The sequence below is a fragment of the Zootoca vivipara genome, chromosome 6 (assembly GCF_963506605.1).
Source record: "Zootoca vivipara chromosome 6, rZooViv1.1, whole genome shotgun sequence".
In the NCBI taxonomy this organism is placed as follows: Eukaryota; Metazoa; Chordata; class Lepidosauria; order Squamata; family Lacertidae; genus Zootoca; species Zootoca vivipara.
Window position 1 is genome coordinate 33,602,811 of NC_083281.1, and position 21,637 is coordinate 33,624,447.

General features: G+C 47.0%; 1 protein-coding gene across 2 annotated transcripts; it reads right to left on the reverse strand.

Annotated features, from left to right (window-relative positions):
• Nucleotides 1-2,671: 2,671 nt before the first annotated feature.
• On the reverse strand, nt 2,672-20,172 carry RCC1 (regulator of chromosome condensation 1). Of its 2 annotated transcripts, none has more exons than XM_035120418.2 (11): nt 20,105-20,172; nt 15,683-15,752; nt 14,358-14,545; nt 13,173-13,352; nt 12,948-13,071; nt 11,831-11,953; nt 10,073-10,228; nt 8,274-8,393; nt 7,057-7,209; nt 4,507-6,866; nt 2,672-4,142 (listed from the first exon to the last, which is right to left on the reverse strand). In XM_035120418.2, exons 2-10 carry the CDS (start codon nt 15,738-15,740, stop codon nt 6,694-6,696), a joined length of 1,275 nt encoding a protein of 424 aa, XP_034976309.2. In that variant the 5' UTR covers nt 15,741-15,752; nt 20,105-20,172; the 3' UTR covers nt 2,672-4,142; nt 4,507-6,693. The 2 variants fall into 2 exon arrangements, with proteins under 2 accessions (XP_034976309.2, XP_034976308.2); XM_035120417.2 differs by having other exon boundaries at nt 20,093-20,172.
• Between the last annotated feature and the right edge of the window lie 1,465 nt (nt 20,173-21,637).

A 21,637-nucleotide genomic window follows, 5' to 3' on the forward strand; every position in this document is an offset into this window, starting at 1 on the left:
CAACTTTGGAAGTCGAAACCTTTAAAAGTCAAATTGTTTGGATGTCGAGGTATGACTACAAGGAATCAGAGAGCGCAGGGGCTGTTCCACATCAAGCAAAATCCCAAGCTGACTTGGATGCCCTTACAAGCAGGGGACAGCCAATCTAGTGCCCACCAGATGTTTTGGGGAATCTGCTGTCCACCTTTCCCAGCCAGCATGGCCAATATCTGAAGATATCAATTCAATTCAACAACCTTTATTAGGCATGGCAGACCAATACTCTTCAAACGTATTATATATAAAATATTTAAGATATGGACTCAACAAATAAGACTTGTATTAGTTAAATCATTAATACTAATCCGTAAAATTAGATTAAAACTTCTCATAATAATCCTTAGTTAAAACAATTGAGATAAACGATATAACAGTTTTATAATGCCACATTACTGTTTACCATAACTAAGATCCCTAATCCTCTTTATGATAGCTTAATCTTTCTATATGGACTGAACTTAAAAATTCGGCTACAATTGAAGTAATTTTATCATTACTATCCGATAACAATGTTTGAATAGTTGGAAGCATAAACCTTTCCATTTGCAGGGCATCTAATAATTGACTTCTAGCGTTAGTGCCAAAGTTGCAAGAGAAGAAAATATGTTCTATGTATCCAGTTCCTTCTTACTGCATTTACAAAATCGTTCAGATTTTGGAAGAGTTAAATACCTTCCTCTTACTATCATGGAAGGAAACATGTCAAATCTAGCTAGCATGAACAACCTACAAGATTCTTAAGATTTGTAATACAGTATATCCCTTTTGGAAATCTCTGCACAAAGGGAGATTTAAAAAGAGCGGATATATAAGAGGGCCAGTTAAATTAAGCCCTTTGGAATTCAATTTTCTTCTACAAATCACAGATTGTAAATTACATTATCACTTAGAAGATCATAAAGAAGTAGCAGATAAGGCTCTATAATGAAGGAAGATCCAATTTTTTCAAGGTTCTCAACCACGCTCCTGCTAAGTGAAGTATTCCTAACTCGCAGCATATTGATTCATATCTTACTGAATTCGTAAATCCTAATAATGTTTTGAGAAGGGATGCATGAAATTTATCCAAGCTCTTAAGATCACCTAAAATCCACACTGGGATATCATATAAAAGTTGGGCACACAATCTCTTATCAATCACTTGCAATACAGCCGAAATATATCTATTTCCTACGGGAGAGAAAAAATAGGATTTAATATGATGAGCTGTCATTTTAGCCTTAGCTATTGCAGCAGAAATATGTTTACAGTATTCCAATTCATATTATTTTTAAATACAATCCCCAAAAACTTCTTGGATAAGATGTCCATTAATTATCCAAATTTTTGGGTTCCCCCTCTTTGTAAATTACATAATTTTTGTCTTATCATAATTAATTTTGAGGTTATTAAGAGAGGTGTCCAGCCAGCACGGCCAATATCCGAAGATAATGGGAGTTGTAGTTCAACGGTATCTGTGCATTTCAATATTACACTGTTTTTAAAGAATTCTCGCAAACTGTCAATTGCTCAAAATTGGAAGAATCTGGACAATCTACATCTATCCCTGTGGGATAGTGGATTTGTAGCTGGATTACTGACCGAACCCAAAGGGTGCTCATCAATGGCTCCTCCTCATCCTGGAGAGTAGTGACTAGTGGGGTGCCACAGGGTTCTGTCTTGGGCCCAGTCTTGTTCAACATCTTTATCAATGACTTGGATGATGGGCTTGAGGGAATCCTGAGCAAGTTTGCAGATGACACCAAGTTGGGAGGGGTGGCTAACACCCCAGAGGACAGGATCACACTTCAGAATGACCTTAACAGATTAGACAACTGGGCCAAAGCAAACAAGATGAATTTTAACAAGGAGAAATGTAAAGTACTACACTTGGGCAAAAAAAATGAAAGGCACAAATACAGGATGGGAGACACCTGGCTTGAGAGCAGTACATGTGAAAAGGATCTAGGAGTTTTGGTTGACCACAAACTTGACATGAGTCAGCAGTGTGATGCAGCAGCTAAAAAAGCCAATGCAATTCTGGGCTGCATCAATAGGAGTATAGCATCTAGATCAAGGGAAGTAATAGTACCACTGTATTCTGCTCTGGTCAGACCTCACCTGGAGTATTGTGTCCAGTTCTGGGCACCACAGTTCAAGAAGGATACTGATAAGCTGGAACGTGTCCAGAAGAGGGCAACCAAAATGGTCAAAGGCCTGGAAACGATGCCTTATGAGGAACGGCTTAGGGAGCTGGGTATGTTTAGCCTGGAGAAGAGAAGGTTAAGGGGTGATATGATAACCATGTTCAAATATATAAAAGGATGTCATATAAAGGAGGGAGAAAGGTTGTTTTCTGCTGCTCCAGAGAAGCGGACACGGAGCAACGGATTCAAACTACAAGAAAGAAAATTCCACCTAAACATTAGGAAGAACTTCCTGACAGTAAGAGCTGTTCGGCAGTGGAATTTGCTGCCAAGGAGTGTGGTGGAGTCTCCTTCTTTGGAGGTCTTTAAGCAGAGGCTTGACAGCCATCTGTCAGGAATGCTTTGATGGTGTTTCCTGCTTGGCAGGGGGTTGGACTGGATGGCCCTTGTGGTCTCTTCCAACTCTATGATTCTATGATTCTATGATTCTATGGACAATCTACATCTATCCCTGTGGGGGGGGGGGGAGTATAGATGACAGCATTAATGGAAAAACTTACCAGACCCCTGAAAGCTCAGAGGGGTGAACAAGACGCAGATGGCTTTATAGAAACATGGTACCCTTTACTTTCTCAACTGATAATCTTACAGTGTGGCATCCTCTGAACACCCTTGTTCAACTTTGGAACATCTTTCATCACCCCTAGCTAACAGGACCAGAGGTCAGGGATGATGGGAGTTATAGCCCCCAAACATCTGGATGGCCGAGTTTGCCTATGCCTGAGGTAAGGCTTGCAAAGTCCTGAGCAGTAGTTAAAGCACCACTGATCAGCTAAGGATTGAAGTCACTGCCTATCAGGTGACAGGCAGCAATTTTAAGCTTGCTTTCTGCAGGGATTAGCTGGGCAGCAGAGTTCCCTAGCCAATCTAGCCCCGTGCCTAATAATGACAGGTGCAAGGCAGGTGAGTGTGGTTTAGGGGAAACAGCCTCATGGGCCAAACGGAGACCCTTCCTGGGCCAGATTTGGCCCTTGGGCCAGAGGTTCCCTAACCCTGCACTAGACAATACAGTGGACCCTCTGGATACGAATTTAATTCGTTCTGGGGGTACCCCGAAAAATCCGTATCGAGGCACGGCTTCTGTGCATGTGCAAGCACCTCCTTCCTAATGAGTGAGTACACTGACCATTTATAGCTGTTTCCCAACTCTGGGTCTCCAGCTGGTTTTGGACTACAATTCCCATCATCCCTGACCACTGGTCCTGCTAGCTAGGCATGATGGGAGTTGTAGTCCAAAAACAGCTGGAGACCCAAGGTTGGGAAACCCTGGACCATAGCTGCCAAGTTTTCCCTTTTCTCGCGAGGAAGCCTATTCAGCATAAAGGAAAATCCCTTTTAAAAAGGGATAACTTGACAGCTATGCCCTGGACCAGCCTTCCTAAAGCCCAGCACCTTCCACATGTTTTAAGTCCCAGCAGCCCCAGATGATATGGCCAATGGGATTTGTGGTCCAGCAATATCTGGAGAGCTCCAGGTTGGGGAAGGCTGACATGGATGTTACTTGTATGTCTGGTATATGATGCAGGTGTAGAGGTAGAAATACTATACCATATCCCCAGCTTTTGCTCAAAATTTCAGGGCCTCATTCACACCATACATTTAAGGCACGGCAGTACCACCTTGAGAAGTCATAGAATCATAGAGTTGGAAGAGACCACAAGGGCCATCCAGTCCAACCCCCTGCCAAGCAGGAAACACCATCAAAGCATTCTTGACATATGGATGTCAAGCCTCTGCTTAAAGACCTCCAAAGAAGGAGACTCCACCACACTCCTTGGCAGCAAATTCCTCTGTCTTCCCCCAAAGAATTATGGGAGATGTAGTTAGTTAAGGCTACAGACTTGCTTGGAGACCCCTATAGCCCTCAGAGCTACAATTCTGTGAGTGGCTTACCAATCACTTTCTCTTCGTAGGTACCTGAGAATTATAAAGGTAAAGGGACCCCTGACCATTAGGTCCAGTCGTGACCGACTCTGGGGTTGCGCGCTCATCTCGCATTATTGGCCGAAAGAGCCGGCGTATAGCTTCCAGGTCATGTGGCCAGCATGACAAAGCCGCTTCTGGCAAACCAGAGCAGCACATGGAAACACCGTTTACCTTCCCGCTGTAGCGGTTCCTATTTATCTACTTGCATTTTGACGTGCTTTCGAACTGCTAGGTTAGCAGGAGCTGGGACCAAGCAACGGGAGCTCACGCCGTCACAGGGATTCGAACCGCTGACCTTCTGATCAGCAAGCCCTAGGCTCAGTGGTTTAACCACAGCGCCACCTGGGTCCCACACCTGAGAATTATAGCTCTTCCAAAACTACATCTTTTTTTCTCTGCACAACTAGTTTTATTTTTGGCTGGAAGCATCTCACGGCTGGCTGATCCCTGCTGTTGTCTACATGGGACAACCATTTTTAGATAATTATTATTTATTGCACAGCGTGTTGCTTCAATGTTATTTCTGGTTACTATTATTATTGCTGCATCTTTTTGAATTATGTTTTACATGCTGCTGGAAACAGCCTTGAGGTTTACCTGAAAAGGCAGCTTATTAATATTTTCAATATGGCAATCACCCTATCCTGAAGCTGAGTTGAGTAAGCATCCCATTTTTTGCTGCGGTTGCAAGCTGCACACCCCTAAACTTCAAATCGGTCATAGGGATGGTATATAATAAGCAATAAAAATGCAGGCGACAAAAACAGAATCAACGGCCCTGCAGAAGATGCACACTCAAGAGTTATCAAAACTCAATTTATTATTTCAAATGTTATCATTTTTACAGATTCACATCTCTCCTGCAGAAAAAAAATATAACCACTTTTTGCTTCCCTTACTTCCTAAAAACAAAATAAAAACAAAATAAAAATACTCAGGGCACCCAAATATTGCCAATAACTCAGCATTTTTCCAAACACAACCCGTCGTAGGGCTGGCAGGGTCTTCAAAACGTGGTTGAAAGAGACAACAGCAAGAAAGTGGGTAGAAGAGATTGACACAAACAGACTATCCCAGTCGGATTACTGCACACGATCCATTCGTCAGTACAATTCGGCTGTATTTCCTCCACTGGCTTTACCAAAGCCTACATGTGCCCCGCAGGGCCAAATCTCAGCACAGGGTGTGGACCTCCAGGTGTTGTTGGACTCCAACTCCCATCATCCCTGGCTGTTGGCCATACAGGCTGGGGCTGATGGGAGTTGGAGTTTAGCACATGGAGCGATACAGGCTTCCTGTGGCTGATGCAGGTAGAAACTAAATATGGGTACCACGATGGAGAGTGAGGGCAACAGCTCCCTTGCAACCTCCCAGGATTACAGACACAGCTTTAAAAAGGCAGCAGTCTACAGGATATATCCAAAATAATAGGACTGATGGCTCTACCTCAGGAATTCTCAATCGGGGAAAACATTTGAGCCTAGGCACCTTCCTTGAACCGTCACAAAGCCACCCAGATGGGGGAAGCTGCACTCGAAGATTTTGGAGGCAATGGTCCTTTGAAGCTGTGGCAGGCGTGGCTAACCTCTGACCCTGCAGATGTTGGACTACAACTCCCACCATCCCAGACTGTTGGCCATGCCAGCCGGGGCTGATAGGAGTTGAGAATCCAACCACATTGGGAGGGCTACACATTCCCCATCCCTGGCAGCTGCCAGAGAACTCTCGACTCTTAAGACATCCATGTGTATAAATAAGGAACTAGGGTCACCCTCAAGAACCATCTCTGCTTCTAACTGCCCGCCTTGCCTCAACCAGGAAGGTGGCAGAAGAAGCTCGAAACTACACCTAGATTAAAGAGAAGGCAGTCCTCCCCTTAAAAACAGCCTTCTCCAAACTGGTACCAGCCAGGTGTCCCTAGACTACAACTCCCATCATCCCTGACCACTGTAATCCACACCGGTTTGGGGCTGATGGGAGCTGGAGTCCATAGCTTTCAGGGGGCACCAGTTTTGGTAAGGCTGCCTTTGATGGGTGTACAAGTTAATCCATCTCCCAGGACCAAGGAGGGATTGAATGCAAAAATGGAGAAAATGGTAACTTTTGAGGTGAGCCGTTATAAACTGGGGGGCAGTGGCAGGGAAGGCAAGAGTCTAGGAGATGAAGCCCCAGGTTTGATGGCGAAACCAGGACAAGTTGTGCAGATTTCAGAAGCAAGGCAGATCAGATAGCGGCGAGGGAACAAAAGCACCATGTGTTTCCAAAGCCAAATGCTGTCCCTTGTCTTGTTTATTTTTATTTTTATTGTCCTGACTATCAATAGCTTTGAGAGCAGTGAGGGAAGCCATTTTTTTTTAAAGATTTAAACAAATACCAACATCTTAAGGGAATTATTTTATATTGGCTAATTTTCTCCCTAGAGAACTCTCAGAAAGTTTTCCGCAGGAAGCCACCAAGGAGCCAGTCTCCCGAGCCCTGTCCCAAAGACTCAGGAAAGTGCTGCCCCCTGGATGGTTCTCTCTGGGACTGCAGGAACAGTTTGTCAACTCTGCTGCTCCTTGACGAGGAGGACGGTGTGCTGCCCTCCGCCGGTCACCGAGAGAACGCTGCGATTCTCCAGCTGCTGGCCAGACATCTGAATGGGGCTCCAGGCATCCTCTTCATCCCCAGTGGCAAGCTGGAGGTTAGACCCCATGCCCCAGGCAAATGCTCGGCCTACAGAGGACAGGGAAAGTATGACAGTGAAAAAGAGCCCTAAGCAGTTGTGCCCTAAGCTGGTTGGGCAATGCACGCCAGGGCTTCTCACATAACCACTGCATATTATTCAGTATGGGGAGGTGCAATATTCAGTTTAAGTTTCTAGACCTCATGAGTACTGCCAACCCAGCGCATGGCTCAGACTCACCGTCTTCCGTAACCGCAAAGCCAACCCGTTCCCCACAGGCTACCGATGACGCTTTCGGCAGCCCAGGGACAGCCGTGGGGGCCTTCTTGTCCGACGCGCCCTCTCCCAGGCCCAACATGCCATAGTCTGCCCTGCCAAGGCTACACACGGTTCCTGCGGAAGGTGAGAGAAAGAGACATCGCTCTCTGTTAGGAGAGATTCAGTGAAGAGCCCCACAAGCAGGCTTAGGATCAACGAGGGACCGACCATCACCCAGACTGCGTGAGGATGAAGGCTGTTTGGCCCACAGCCCTCTCTGAACGTCTGAAGAACTGTTCAGTGGTCTCACTCAGGAGGTAGTGGTCTCTCCTTCCTTGGAGGTTTTTAAGCAGAAGTTGGATGGCCATCTGTCACGGATGCTCTTAGTTGAGATTCCTACATTGCAGGGGGTTTGACTAGATGTCCCATGGTGTCCTTTCCAACTCTACAGTTCTGCCACTGGAGAGAGGCTGCTTAACCTGACAGGGGTGATAAGGCCTGGTTCGCTTTCATACATTCCGTGAATAGTTGCACACAGATCCTCACCTATCTGCGCTGCACCATACGAACAATGTAGAGGGGGCTAGCTGGATGTGAATCAACCTGTGGATTGTGCTGCTTACCTATCATTGCATTGCAACAGGAAAATATCCTTCGCCTTTGCATGCACACTACTTTCCACTCGATTGTGTTGAGTGTGGATGGTTTGAAAGCCTTCAATGAATATATTTCTGACTGGGGGGATTACAGCATTAAAAGGGTCCTGTATTGAGAAATCCAACCCCCGTTTCACCAAATCATCTAAAGCAGCCCTGGGGCCATGGCTCAGCGGCAGAGCAACTATTATGCATGCAGAAGGTTCCAGGTTCATTCCCAGGAAGGGCTGGGAGAGACTCGCTTGTCTGAAACCTCCGGAGAGCCACTGCCAGTCAGTGTAGACACTGCTGAGCTAGATGGACCAGCGGTCTCGCTTGGTATAAGGCATTTACGTTCCTTGGTACCGTTGCCTCCGCTCCTTTGAAGTCATGGAGGGGGAGCCTGCAGCCCTCCCGATGTTGTTGGACTACAACCCCCATCATCCCCTGCCAGCATGGCCAGGGATGATGGGTGCTGTAGTCCAACAGCTTCTGGAGGGCCATGATTTCCCCATGCCCGTATTATGTTCCTCTCCTCCAGCCCATCAAAGAGCAGCCACTCACCTTCCGAGTCCAGACACACAGTGTGATGCTGCCCAGCTGAGAACCCAACCCAGGATCTGGTGGAGTTCTTGAACGCCGTCAGAACCTTTGGCGAATAGTAGGTGTCAATTCCTTGAGATCCTGAGAGATAAGCAAGAAAACCCAAGCCAGTTAATAATGTGTAATGTATAGTTTTGGGAGAGAAAGAGAACTTGAAAAATTCAACCTGGCATTTTGGAGTTTTAAATCTCAAAGCAGCTCGACATAGTCTTAGCCCCAAGCTTACAGAGGTTGCCACCAAGTTAGACTAGAATGATCTGAGACTTTTGTCCCCAAGGGCTATAGCAGCATCACATATGGACACATTTGAAGTCTCTCTCTTAGCTGAGGTTGAAGAAGGGCAGACCCGTCTCCAGCCCAGCAGGAAGAGAAAAACCCTTCGAAAATCAATATTGCGCCTTGGGCCCAAGTCCATCTGCTTTGGAATCGTTTTTAGACCTTTACACGGGATTAAAAAGGGGGGAAAGGATGGGTTTCCAAAAGTGGAAGAAGAATCTAATCAGGGTTCAAGATCTTGTAACTAAGGGATTGGTCACTTCATACTCAGAAGCTAAAAGCAAGTTTCAAGGCAGAAACCCCAGAGCAATAATCTATTCACTTTTGGTCAAATAGGAAACTGAACTGTAACAATGATTATTTTGTGAAATGGGTCCAACAACCAGGGGGAAAGTCCCACTGGATATCTGGGAAAACCGATGGAAATCTGCACATGAATTTTCTTTAAATGTAGACAGAAAACTCTCTTAAAATCTTGAGAGCGGGTTGTAGATCGCTCACGTAAAGATACAAAAAATCAACAAAATCTATCCAGACACATTCTGTAAGGGCCAAAAAGGCGGGCGTGTGATCTTTTTTTAATTAAAAAGGGGACAGGCATCCAGGGGAAATAGGTTTGGCAATCCATATCCGCCATTGCACCCAATGTGTTTTGACTATACAAAATTTAGCTTTAAGCGCAATCCGCGGAACATAACCCCCGTGTAAGTTGGGAGTCACCTGTACTCCCTTCTGTAAAAAGAAAAAAGGAAAAACAGGAGGGGACCACAAAAACCCTTTTCTTTTTTTTCAAAGGCTAAGATGTTTCATGGCGTTACTGTTTTCTCCGGGTTATGAAAGGCAGGGAAGGAGAGAGATAAACCGTACTCACACAGCAAGGGGCATCTTCATTTTCAAAGTGTTTTTTTTTCCTGCTCAGGTGGAGGAAAAGGCAAAGCCGTCCCTGACCCCAGCACAGAGAGACATCATTTCCACCAACCACCTCTTTGGCAGGCTGAAGGGAGGAGGGCGCAACTGCAATGGCCAAGGGGGCAGTAGCAAATTTGGGCACAGAGAGATAAAATTTTGCTGCAGCAGCAATGGGCAGACAGCACAGGAGGAAGGGAAAAGCCTTACAGGGCCTGCAGGATGCTGACCTAGGCAGCGGAGGCTGATCTATTAAGGCACACGGGGCAGGGCACCATCGACCTCAACCAGCCCCCAACAGCTTGCTGGTCTCCCAGTTTCTCACCCAAGGGGCACCAGCCATCACCGCACCTGCCATTTAGGACACGGATGGTGGGAGATGTTGCTGCATGCTCTTACTCTGCGGTGCAATCCAGGTGCTGGGAGCTGCTCCCTTTTCCCGTGGCAAAAGAGGGACAACCCAAACCGATCCCACCTTCCCTCCCGCAAACTTGGCACATTTTGGAAGACGCTTGAAAAACAGCTCCACCTCCCATCAAGTCCACTTGGCTCCTTCTGAGCCTGGACGGCCAACTCACCCAGCTGGTAGTAATTGGAGAGGCCAAACCCAATGACATGGCCCTCCTGGGTAATGGCGATGGTGGAGTAAGAACCACAGAAGACGTCCTTGATCTGCCCCTTGGTCTTGCAGCCTCTCTGCTTGATAGCAACAGCTTGTGGGAGCAGCAGCCGTTCTGGAAGAGAAGTGGCGGGGGGGAGGAATGCTTAGGAGGAATTTGGGGGGGGGGGGTTGAAGGAAGGAAGAAGCCATCCAGCACAAAGATGCCCTGGGTAGCCACGCCTTCCTTCTGGAATATAATGCAGGCTCCCTTATGGGAAATCTCAAAGGTCTCCTGTCCCTTTAAAGCCATCCCTGTATAGCAGGTGTGGGGAAACTGGGGAGGGAAGAAGACCCAAGCTCTCTACCTTGGCCCCCAAAGACTCTTGCCAAGCCTGTGACAGGAGCATGCTAGCAGTAAATGACACCGAGTAAGTTGGAGTTACCGTATTTTTCCGTGCATAAGATGATGCTTTTTGCTATTAAAAAAAATCAGGCAAAAATTGGGTGTCGCCTTATACACGGATAGTGAATGCAGAGGGGGGGACGTGCGATTAATGGCAGCAGCAAGCAGGAGATTGGCAGCGGCGATTGGGCGGGTGATTGGTGGCTGCGGCAAGGCCTGCTGGCAATTGGCTGGGGCAATTGGGCAGGCGATTGGCAGCTGTGGCGAGGCGGGCAGGCGATTGGTGGCTGCGGCAAGTGGGTAGACAATTGGCAGCTGAGGTGAGGTGTGCAATCGGCAGTGGCTGTGGCAAGCGATCGGCAGTGTCGGGTAGGCAGGTGAGCAATTGGCGATCTCCCCCACCACCCAAAAAACCTAAACAACTTAATTTCTTAATTTTGGGTTTAAAAATAGGGGTTGTCTTATACAACATGAGGGCGTCTTATATGGTAACTCTTTATTGGCAAAAACAGGAGTGTCAGGCCAAATGAGCACAGCAACTCATCTCCGGCAGGTCTTGCCCACATGAAGCAGTCACTGAGACTGAAGGTCCCCTGCCTTCCCACAGCTGCCTAAGTCCCCTCCTCTCCAGGGTTTTCCCCAAGCAAACTGAGACTGTGCCTGTGTGAAGCCAACTTCTCCACCCTCTTCACGCCTCTTCTGATTCTAGGAGTCCGGGGGAGGGGAGATTGTCAGACAGGGGGAGATGACTCCTCACCAGCTTTTGGCTGAGAGTTAATGACTGTTACTTCAACACTCTCTCTCACTGCCCTGTGTTTTTCCACATGTTCATGTGCAACTATGATGAACAGATTCAAAATGCAAATGCAGTATTATTCAGCAAGCTTGGCCCCTGTCCTAACTGTTTTGCTTGAGTTCCTAAATATAAGTGTGCAAAACTAGATCACTCTCTAGAGCAGAGGCAGCCAGGCTAGTGCCCTACAGAGGTTGTTGGACTCCAACTTCCATCAGTTCCACCCAGTTTGTCCAATGGATGACAGGAGTTTGGAGTCCAGGAAAATCTGGAGAGCACCATGTTGACAACCCATACTCTAGGGCATCAGGAATTTGTTCCAATGCAAATTCTCAAAGGAAAATTTCCTGGGGGTGGGTTGGAGGACAGGGCATTCCCCCAACTCTACTTTTACCCTAAATTGCATTAAAAAATTCCAAACGGGATGGAATCTAGAAAGTTTTCTGATTCTAGATTTTCCAGAAAACCCTTATCACTGGTCACCACCACCCTCAGACCACTCCCAAGCAACAGAATGAATCTAATGCCAATAAACTCACCCAATCCTTTTCTTCCTCCTCTGGCAGTGAAGACTTGGGGGACTCGCCCCAGTTGGCCATTGTCTCCGCAACCGCAGGTGTAAAGTCCTCCCGCCATGGACACTAATGCCAAGTGATGGCTCCCTGAGAAGCGAAAGGAGAGGCATAAAACTATCCCATCTGTGATGAGTTGGTTCTTTAATCCCACACCAAACAATTAGGTTTCCAAAGCATGGTTTTGATTGCTTGGGTGGGAGACTGAAAAATAGCCAGATTGGGACATTCTTCTGCGGTTGCATTAGCTACCTGATAGCCCACCTATGGGAAACTGCACAGGAAATTACGTCAAGGAGGAACACAGGAGAACAAGGAAAACGTCCTCTTTACTACCAACCAAAGCTATCAACTTGAGATAACAGCTTCAGGAGGTTTGGGCTATACAGGAAGTAAAAATTCGACACTGGAAAGTCAACACACCAGTTTGCATAGGGGGAAATGGTTGCTGTGCATCACTTACTGGCCTGGTTCACACACAACACGAAACCAGGGCTTATATAAGTATGCCTTAGTGTTATGTGTGAGCCCTGCCCAGAATCAATGATGGTCCGTTTACTGCCAACCAACTTCAATCTGAAGTCATAGTTTGCTGTTGGCTTACAAACCTTGACTTGTTTTACCTATGGCTTTGTATTATGTGCAAACCCAGCACTCATCCTTAACCATGGTTTCTTTGACCACCTCACCCCAGTCTAAACACAATCAACACACCTTAGCTGGTTTGACAGTCAATGGAAAGCAGACAGGAAAATTCTGCCTAAGGCAATTAGGAATTTTTTAAAGGCAAAATAATATTAGAATTGGAGCTGTCAGAGATGTGTTTTATTGCTCAGGAACAAATTTTTATATTATAGGTGTATGTTCTGCATTATTTTAATAATATTATTGCCTAATACAAGTTTGTCGTGGCCTTTGGCTACAACAATGAACTTATGAACTTGAACCTCACAAGGCAAGAACAGTTGGCAAACAAAAACTTTGGAGCAACAGGTCATGGTTTGTTTGACTGCCTGAAGGACAACTCCCTGTTAAACAAACCATGGTTTAGTAGTGATATGCAAACCATGCCTCTGTGACTCACCTGAAGCAATTTTAACAACTGGCACATCCAACTGCAGCTCCACAGGAACAGCGCTGCCACTGGCAGACTCCAACTGCTCTCCGCCCTTCAAAGGAGCCAGTAAACCGATGACTCCATTCTCATCCTGAGTAGAGGCAGATGCAGAAAGAGAAAGGTTTAGCTGGCAATCCAGAACAGAGGGGCTGAATAAACCTTCATTCCTCCAAAGCAAGGTGGGCAACATACCCGGAAAGCTCCCCAGATGAAGACACGCCCGTCGTCTGTCAATGCCGCCGTGTGGCTGTCCCCAGCAGAGACCTGCACCACCTTCTCCTTCAGATCAACAAGTCCCGGCAAAAAGTCTGACCCCTCCTCTGAAGTGTCCCTCCCCAAGGCACCCTCGTCATTGCAACCAAAAGTGTAAATCTGCAAAACAGGAGAAAATGCAAGAAAGTGACTTGCTGGGTCAGACCAAAGGCAGATCGAGTCCAGGCAAATCTTGATTTCCACAGGGGCAGATGTCTCTGGAAAACCCACATGGAGGACATTAAAGGCCAGCAACTGGTAACTCAGAGTTACCATGACTAGTAGCCATTCTCCATGACTCTGTCTATAGGGAGGGACATAGCTCAGTGGTACAGCATCAGACTTGCATGCAGAAGGTCCCAGGTTCAATCCCCGGCATCTCCAGGCAGTCCTGGAAAGCCATTGTCTGTTAGTGTTGACAATACTGAAGAACCAATGGCCTGGCTCAGAATAAGGCAGCTTCCCATCTCTATCCCCATTTTAAAGCAATCGGTGGTGCTGGCTGCCAACACAGTTGTGGTCAAAAAAGGCTACACTGTGGAAAGGGAAGCCAAGAGGAAATCAAAGGGCCCGTTTCTTCAGATGGAGGGCTGAGACAGTGTGGCAATTGGAGAACAACTTTCAACAGGAAGCAGGGAACCCCGCTGCATCTGCAAAGCAGCTTGAGCCACTAGTCTTCACTGGGGCAGGACTCACAAGTAGGTCGCAGCCATGTCTTCATCACCACTGCCTGTCTCGTTGGCTCAGGGGTGGGGAACTTCAGGCCCAGGGACCACATGCGTCACTCCAGGCCTTGGGACTGTTCCCAGGCGGACACTTTCCCTAGGTCTTGCTTCAAGCCCTCCACGAGGCTAGTTTCTACACACACCTCCATCCTGGCATCTGAGTTCAAATTCAAGTTACAGCCAGGCAAAACTACTTGGGGTGCAAAGAAGGGACAAAAAAGGAGTGTGGGGAAGGGGCACGGCCTAAAGGGTGTCACAAGGGCCAGACGGAGGCACAGGGGGTCTTTTTTGGCCTCTGGGCCTGAGGTTACCCCCACTACAATGCTTTGAGGGTTTGCAAGCACTACTAAAGGAATGCACATTGTTACGATGCAGGTGGCGAAGGCACAACGAGACTCACTTGGCCTGTTTCACTGAGGCACACCGTGTGAACCCCTCCCGCTTCAGCCTGGATGATCTTCTCGGGGAGCTGCAGCAGGGCAGGCCTCTTCCGCGCCAACACGTCCGGTCCGAGGCCCAACTGCCCAAGGTCGCCCTGCCCCAAGGTCAGAACCAGTCCGGGCTCTGTCTGGTGCGACTGATGGCTGACTGGAGAGGAACCGTGAGGTGGAGTCAGAAATGGAATACATGGGGCAAGAGAAGAAGCATCACATGACCACACAAATCCATTCAGGAAGCTCTCGGCTCAGGACCCAACCGTTCCAAGACTAGCCAACGTAGTGCCCTCCTGACATTGGGCTCCAACTCCCATCAAACCCCAGCTAGTATGGGAAATAGCCAGAGATGTTGGGAGCTGCAGTCCAACATCAAGAGGACAACAAACAGCACCCTTAGCAAACCTCATTCCCCAGGATTCCTTCAGGGAACTCAGGACTGCATCATACCACTTCATGGTGTTGACGGGGCCTTAAACAAACATGGCTACTCCACATACTGACGTCAGTTATGGGCTGTTGTGAGCTTTGAAGGCCACAAGAATTGCACATGACAGCGGTTGCAACCCACAGCAGCCTCCAAGGGTACAAAGTTGGTGGGCGGCAGAGAAGGCTCTCAGCAGATTGGCATGGATAGGCCAAGACAGGGGACTCCCCATGGGTTACGTTCCCATGGGTTAACCCCCTGGGTTGCGTTCCAGGCCCCGTGCGCGTGCACAAAAATGCCAAGCACCCTGGAGAGCCCCCCTGGCTCGGGAACAGACCCATACTAGAGTCCGAAAAGGCTCTCTTCAGACTCTGGTGAGGATCTCCTCCCCAACCGGAGGGGCAGAGGGACGTTGTGGGGCTCCTTAGCCTCCCGATGTAACAGCTGACACGCGAGGTAGCGCAGCAACATCAGCCACTTCCCTGTGCATCAGATGAGGAAGCCCTGCTGACCCTCCGGCTCACGCCAAGACCCTCCCCAGAGCCCAAAGAGGATGCTGTCTTCAGGCTCCAGGGAGGGTCTCCAGGAAGGAGAGGTGGTGGTCTCTCCTTCCTCTGAGAATTTTAAACAGGGGTTAGATGGCCATCTGTCACTCCTGCATTGCAGGGGGTTGGACTAGAGGAGCCTGGGGGTCTGTTCCAACTCTATACTTCTATGATTTGCATTGGATCTGATGGTTATAGGCTGTGCGATCCTTGTCATATATTTTGTTGTTTCTATGGCTTGCAAACCACCTTGTGTAAAGCGATTTAGAATGGCAGTAGACAAATTAGATGAAAAATGAAAAATGGAACGCAACCTCACCTTTAGTCCGCTTCACTTTGACAGCGTCATCTTTTTCCAGCACCCGTTTTCTTGGCATGTTTCTTTAGTGCTGTTAGGGAAGGGAGAAGTGGAAGACACCCCCAGTCAAAACATGAAAGGCTGGCATGGTCCAAAACAGAGAGCAGGATTACTTCTTGACTTCTCTTTCACAGGTAATATTTTTAGTACAGTACAGTGCTTCTTATATTTTAACTGGGAAGCTGTGTGTTTCATGGAACACCTGAAGTCATTTTCTGAATTGAAAACAAATACTCCCTTTTTTTAGGTACAGCGATTTTTGTGCTCTGTTTGAATGATCCCTGCCCTTGTGTTTCATAATGCTCCTAGAGCTGTGAATCTCTGGTGGAAACATCTGCATTTCTGTTTCCATAAAGACCGCTCTGTCCATCTACAAATATTCAGCAATATGTTATGTGTCCCAAGAAAGTTTGTAGGAGGCATCTTGAAGTGTATTGAATCCACCCCAAAAATATATTTGGCTACCAGGGGGGCGGGACAGATCACAGAAAGGGAATCTGGGCCTTCCAAATGTTGTTGGACTCCCATCGGCCCCAGTCAGTGTAGCCAATGATAAAGAAGGATGGGAGTTTGAGTCCGGCCACATCTGGGGCCCACAGGCTCTCCATCCCTGCCTATTGTTCTACAGCTGCAGCATGAGGGTAAATAGGATCCTTAAGTAAGAAGAGAAGTGTTGGATGAGACCAGGAAGATGACGCCAGTGCAGAAAGGGAGAACCTGTCCCTCAATAGCGATGAAAATGTTTTGGCCGCCAAACTTTCAGAGCCTAACCAAAGCCAATTCAAAAATCAAAGCCATCCATTGTTCCACATCTCCCCAAGGCCATTTGCCATGGTGCCTGGCCAAAGAAATTTGGAGGGGGGGGGGTGTCATTAGTATACACACAGTGCCACACTGGCCCCAGGGCCACCTGTTCGATCCTCTCATGGTTTGGCCTGGAAAAGCACAGCATCAGAAAGGATGTGAGGGGGAAATTGCCATTTTTTAAAAAAAGGACACAAGAAGGATCAGAAAACGCTTTGAGGCATCATACATGGTTGACTTTGGGAGGTGCTTAAATGAACACTTTTCCAGCTCCAATGAACAGGGGTAATGTGTGAATAACTGGATTAGGGGAACAAAGGCCAGCTCTGGCAAAGAAGAATTTTACTTGACGTACTTTGCACAATGCAGGAAATTAACTTCACTGATATTAACACCAAGCCCCCTGGCCACCACCAACCCAGATTCTGCACTCAGCCGGTTACGCAACTCATGCAGGATAAATCACACAAAATGGAATATGCTTGTTTAATTTAACAGTAATGCAATGTTGAAGACTTGTTATTGGCTGCGACAGGAATGTGTTTTGTTCCTCTTTGGCTTCAGCAGTAATGGCAAAACTTATTTTTTCTAAAAAGTGTATAATTCATTGCAATAAATCTAAGTGTCACAGGAAGTCAAGGACACAGATTCCTGGATGCAATTTCTGCAAGAGAGTAGATTTCACGTAATCTGGAAAGGTTATTTTCGCACCATGAAAATAAACTAGATTCATATTTGGCTTTGGTCAAATCTACTTTAGGCAGTTTTATGCCACTTTAATTTCTGTGACTGCCCCCAAAGAACACAGGGAAATGCCGTCTTGTGAAATGGTGAGAATCCACAACATGGGGCAGAAATTTATCCAGTGCTTTATTTTTCCATGGGAAATTTCCCATTGCATAAGCTCATTAGTACCAATGAATAGATGCCAAATGCAGGCACAATGACTAGGCAAGCTTCCCCGTTTGATGTTTTTAGCTTTGCTTACTAAACACAAGTAAAATAAACATGCTATCACACTAGGGGCATCACAAAAAAATACAATGCAAACTGAAAATGTTCCAATGCCAATTAGGTTAATTTGCACAGAAGGCATTTCCAGAAAACTTTCCAATTCAAATTTTTCCAAGAAACTCATGCCACTGCTGAGAATTCTTTATTTGGGATTCCTAGCGCCTAGTCTCACAAAACTACAATTCCCAGAACACGCTGGGAAGTGGCCAATGACTAATAAATCAGTTTGCATCTGTACAGTATTTTGCATGTGTTTCCCTGGTATGATGCGCCTTCTAAATCCCTTCCCAGTGGAATACCCCATATAAAGAGAATAGCTGGAAGGTTCCATTGAGACAGGACTATACCCTGCTGCCTTTTTGGCCTTTTGGTGTGTAATTTGGTGTGTTTCTACACAAGTGAGGAAGCGTGTACAGTCTTCAGAGAATGGGGAAAAGATCTCAAAAAGCTAGCCCATTCTCCAGGGCGCCCTGATGCTGTTAATCAGCATGGGGAAAGTAATAAATAACAACAACAATAGGAATAGACACAGCTAGTGAGACTAGGTATAAAGACTTTGACTGGAAGCAGCTTTCCAGGGTCTGAAGTTGTATTTTCCATCATTTAGTACTACCTGGTCCTTTTAACTATGAATACCAAGGACTGAATATTATGGGATCTTTAACATACAAAGCATGCACATTACTACTGAGCTATGATTCTTAACTGACCATAGTAAGACCCTCACGAGATCAAATCAAAGGTCTACATATTCCAACCTCCTGTTCCCCTAAGGGGCCAACCAAATGCCAATGGAAAGCCTATAAGCAGAACGTGAGAACAAAAGCTGGGCACTTACGCATCACAGAATTGTAGAGTTGGAACAGACCCTGAGGGTCATCTAGTCCAACCCCCTGCAATGCAGGAATCTCAGCTAAAACGTCCATGGCAATTGCTATGGAGTGGAAGCTGTCTTCTCCCAGATCTAACTGTCCATCTGCACTAAACATTTAAAGGAGTATCATACCACTTTAAGAATCCTGGGAACTGCAGCCTGTTATGGGTGCTGAGAGGAGCATGCAGAGGACAGCTGGGTAGCTTGTCACTAACTATATTTTTTTTAAAAGACAACAACAACCCTGCAGTAGATGCTCACACAGCAATTAGAATCACAGAAATGCAGAGTCTGAAGGGACCCTGCACAACTGCATTCCACTTCTCTGCCAACGAACACCACACCTGTTCAATAGTTCCACCTGTTGCACAGCTGAGGGCATGAGAGGCTGTCTGGAAACAAAGATGAGCCGTGACTGCAAAATAAACCAGTTGTGCTGAAAGGCAAAAGGCAGCTAAGAAGCCAAGCTCCAGATCAGAAAAGCCACACACACACACAAACACAAAGTTCATTTTTTTCTCTCTCTGCAGAAACCAGAGACCCAGATACCTTGCTAATTTCTCTCAGCCACAGGTCCCTGGACTACAAAACAGGGAAATTTATACTGGCCTACCTAACAGGATTGTTGAGAGGATTACACAGAAAGCAGATGTGAAGTGCTTTGAACACCCAACACCATTATACACTTTTAAAAAGAGAGAGACAGAAGAAAAAGTGGTTTACAAACTAGAAAATAAATGTAAAATATTATCATTATATTGCAACTACTAAAACGTATCTGTAAAGCGTCCTGTTGTTCAAACAATGTTAGGGTGTCTAGATGTTGCCCCATGGTTGCGTTTGTGAGAAGGCTCCCTGGACTTACTTGGTCAAAAAAGAAGGAACTGGTATATTTGAGGAGGGAAAATAAGATGCACCTGGGAACTGGGTGAATGCAGTCTGAGTATTATCTATGCTGACTGACACATGACACGTGAAGAAAGAGCCTTCGGGCCAGATTCAACTGTTCAGTTCCACCACCAGATACCAGTGCAAGAAATCCAGCTGTCCCGAATCTCCCACCCACGCACCCACCTTCCCCTTTATGGGATGGCCCCTGGCCCCAGTACTACCAGGGAGAAGAACACCTCTGCCCGCTTTCTCCACCCGCGCATCATTTTACGCTCCTCTATCATGTTCTACCCCCGTTCCCCCACCCCCCGCGCCACCTCCCCTTCTATTTCCCTTTCCCGCAACTCTCAAGGAAGCAGCCTAGATTTGAATTTCCCGCGCTGACGCTCCCTTCCTTTCCCGCTGTTGCAAGCCGCCCGAGGAGGAGAGCCAGCCGGGCAGAGAGGGAGGGATTGAAGAGCGCGCGAGGCAGAACCTCCGACTTTCTCCTTCTCCCAGGAAACGTTCTCCCAGGAGCGCGCGCACTCGCCCGCCGGCTTTGGAACGCGAGCCAGCAACTTCGCGTTCCATCCGTAGAACGTTCAGACACCGGCGAGTTCGGCCACCCGCCACGCCGTTCTCAAGCCACGTGGGGACGAGGCCGGTCGGGCCCTTCCATAACTTAAAGCGAGATTCAAAGGGGGCGAAGCCCACAAAACCCGGGCTGATTCTCTTTCTCGCTCCACTGCAACCGACCGTCCCGGGCAACCCCCGTTCCGCCATGGTGCTGCCGCCGGTGGCAAACTCACCTCGTTACTTGCCTTATTTTCGCTTCCCCACTCCCAAGTCCGACAAGTCTCCTGTTCCTCTTCCCCACAAGCACTCCCTCTTGCCTGCCCCCCCTTCCCTCCCTCCCCTGGCGTCCTTATCCGTTCGAACATGCGCACTGAGGCGCCCCGGCGCAGATACCATTGGCTGGCAAGAAAGGAGGAACAGAGAAAATTTACTCTAGAGCGCCAACTATCGGCCTCTGCAAAGCAGGGAAATGAAATCCCATCCCCCAACCATTCGAACGAGACTGAGGTTAAATATAAGAGCTAAAGCCCGGACGCCGCTTCAGAAGGTATATCACTCTGATCATTTGGCTGAAGCCTGAATACGTGCACATATAATGATCTTAATAAAATGCGTTCTTTTTCAGGCCACGAACCTAGTTACACTTAGCTGGGGAAGTGAACACTACAGAGTACCTAGAATTTGGCTGTATAGTTGCAGCCCTGCACACGTTTACTTGGGAATAAGCCCGAATGGACACAGGGGGGGACTTGCTGGAGCATAAATGTGCCTTGGGTTAGGCTGCGTGTCTTTCAAGGTGGGCCAGAGAACAAAAAAAACTCTGATCATTACTGTATCTGATGAAGTGTGCATGCACACGAAAGCTCATACCAAAATAAAAACTTAGTTGGTCTTTAAGGTGCTACTGAAGGATTTTTTTTAATTTTGTTTCGACTCAGACAAACACGGCTTTTATTGGTACTATTTTCACCACACAAAAAAATAGTATTCCTTTTACTATTATATCCTGCCTATGTTCAAAGAAGCTGAAGGCTCACCCAAGGCACATGGCTCACCCAATTTCCATTTTATCCTCAAAACAACCCTGATACCGTAGGTCAGGCATGTCCAACAGGTAGATCATGATCTACCAGTAGATCACCGGATGTCTGTTGTAGATCATGGGTAGATCACTGGCTCCCCCAAAGAAGCTCTTATAAGAATTTTGAGGTCATATATATATATATATATATATATATATATATATATATATAATTGTTCATAAAACATGTACATGAATGCACAGAAACATGTCTGAAGCAGCACAGGAAGACAGGCCTGACTGACACCATTTTGACTCTCTCTCTCTGACCAGGTGTTCCTCTGCAAGGAAGAAGGGGGGTGGGGGGAACCTTCTCATTGTCTCAGGAATTAAAGTGATAATCCCTGGCATCCTGATACCTGGGTGCCAGACAAAAGGGTGTGATTAACTTGGCTGGGAAACAGGGAAATGTAAATATCTCTTTTTTGTTGTAAAATAAAAAAATTCCTTCAGTAGCACCTTAAAGACCAACTAAGTTTTTATTTTGGTATGAGCTTTCGTGTGCATGCACACTTCTTCAGATACCTGCACACTTTTTTGTTGATTAGGTTTTGGGGGCAGGGGGCAGGGTCCAGGATGCTCAGATTACTGCCACCAGACCTCCCCGTTCATGATGTACCTATGATGAATCTAGGGAGGGGGGGTCTTGGGCTACACCCCTTCTGTGACATATGGATGATGCTTCTGGGGGGTGGGC

What these genes read in the sequence shown, in the direction of transcription:
- RCC1 (XM_035120418.2), bottom strand. Translation starts at nt 15,740, where the DNA reads ATGCCAAGAAAACGGGTGCTGGAAAAAGATGACGCTGTCAAAGTGAAG. An exon ending in TCATCTGGGGAGCTTTCCGG is followed by an intron (nt 13,072 to 13,172) that starts GTATGTTGCCCA and finishes GCCTCTACTCAG; the next exon opens with GATGAGAATGGAGTCATCGG. An exon ending in CTCCAATTACTACCAGCTGG is followed by an intron (nt 8,394 to 10,072) that starts GTGAGTTGGCCG and finishes CTTATCTCTCAG; the next exon opens with GATCTCAAGGAATTGACACC.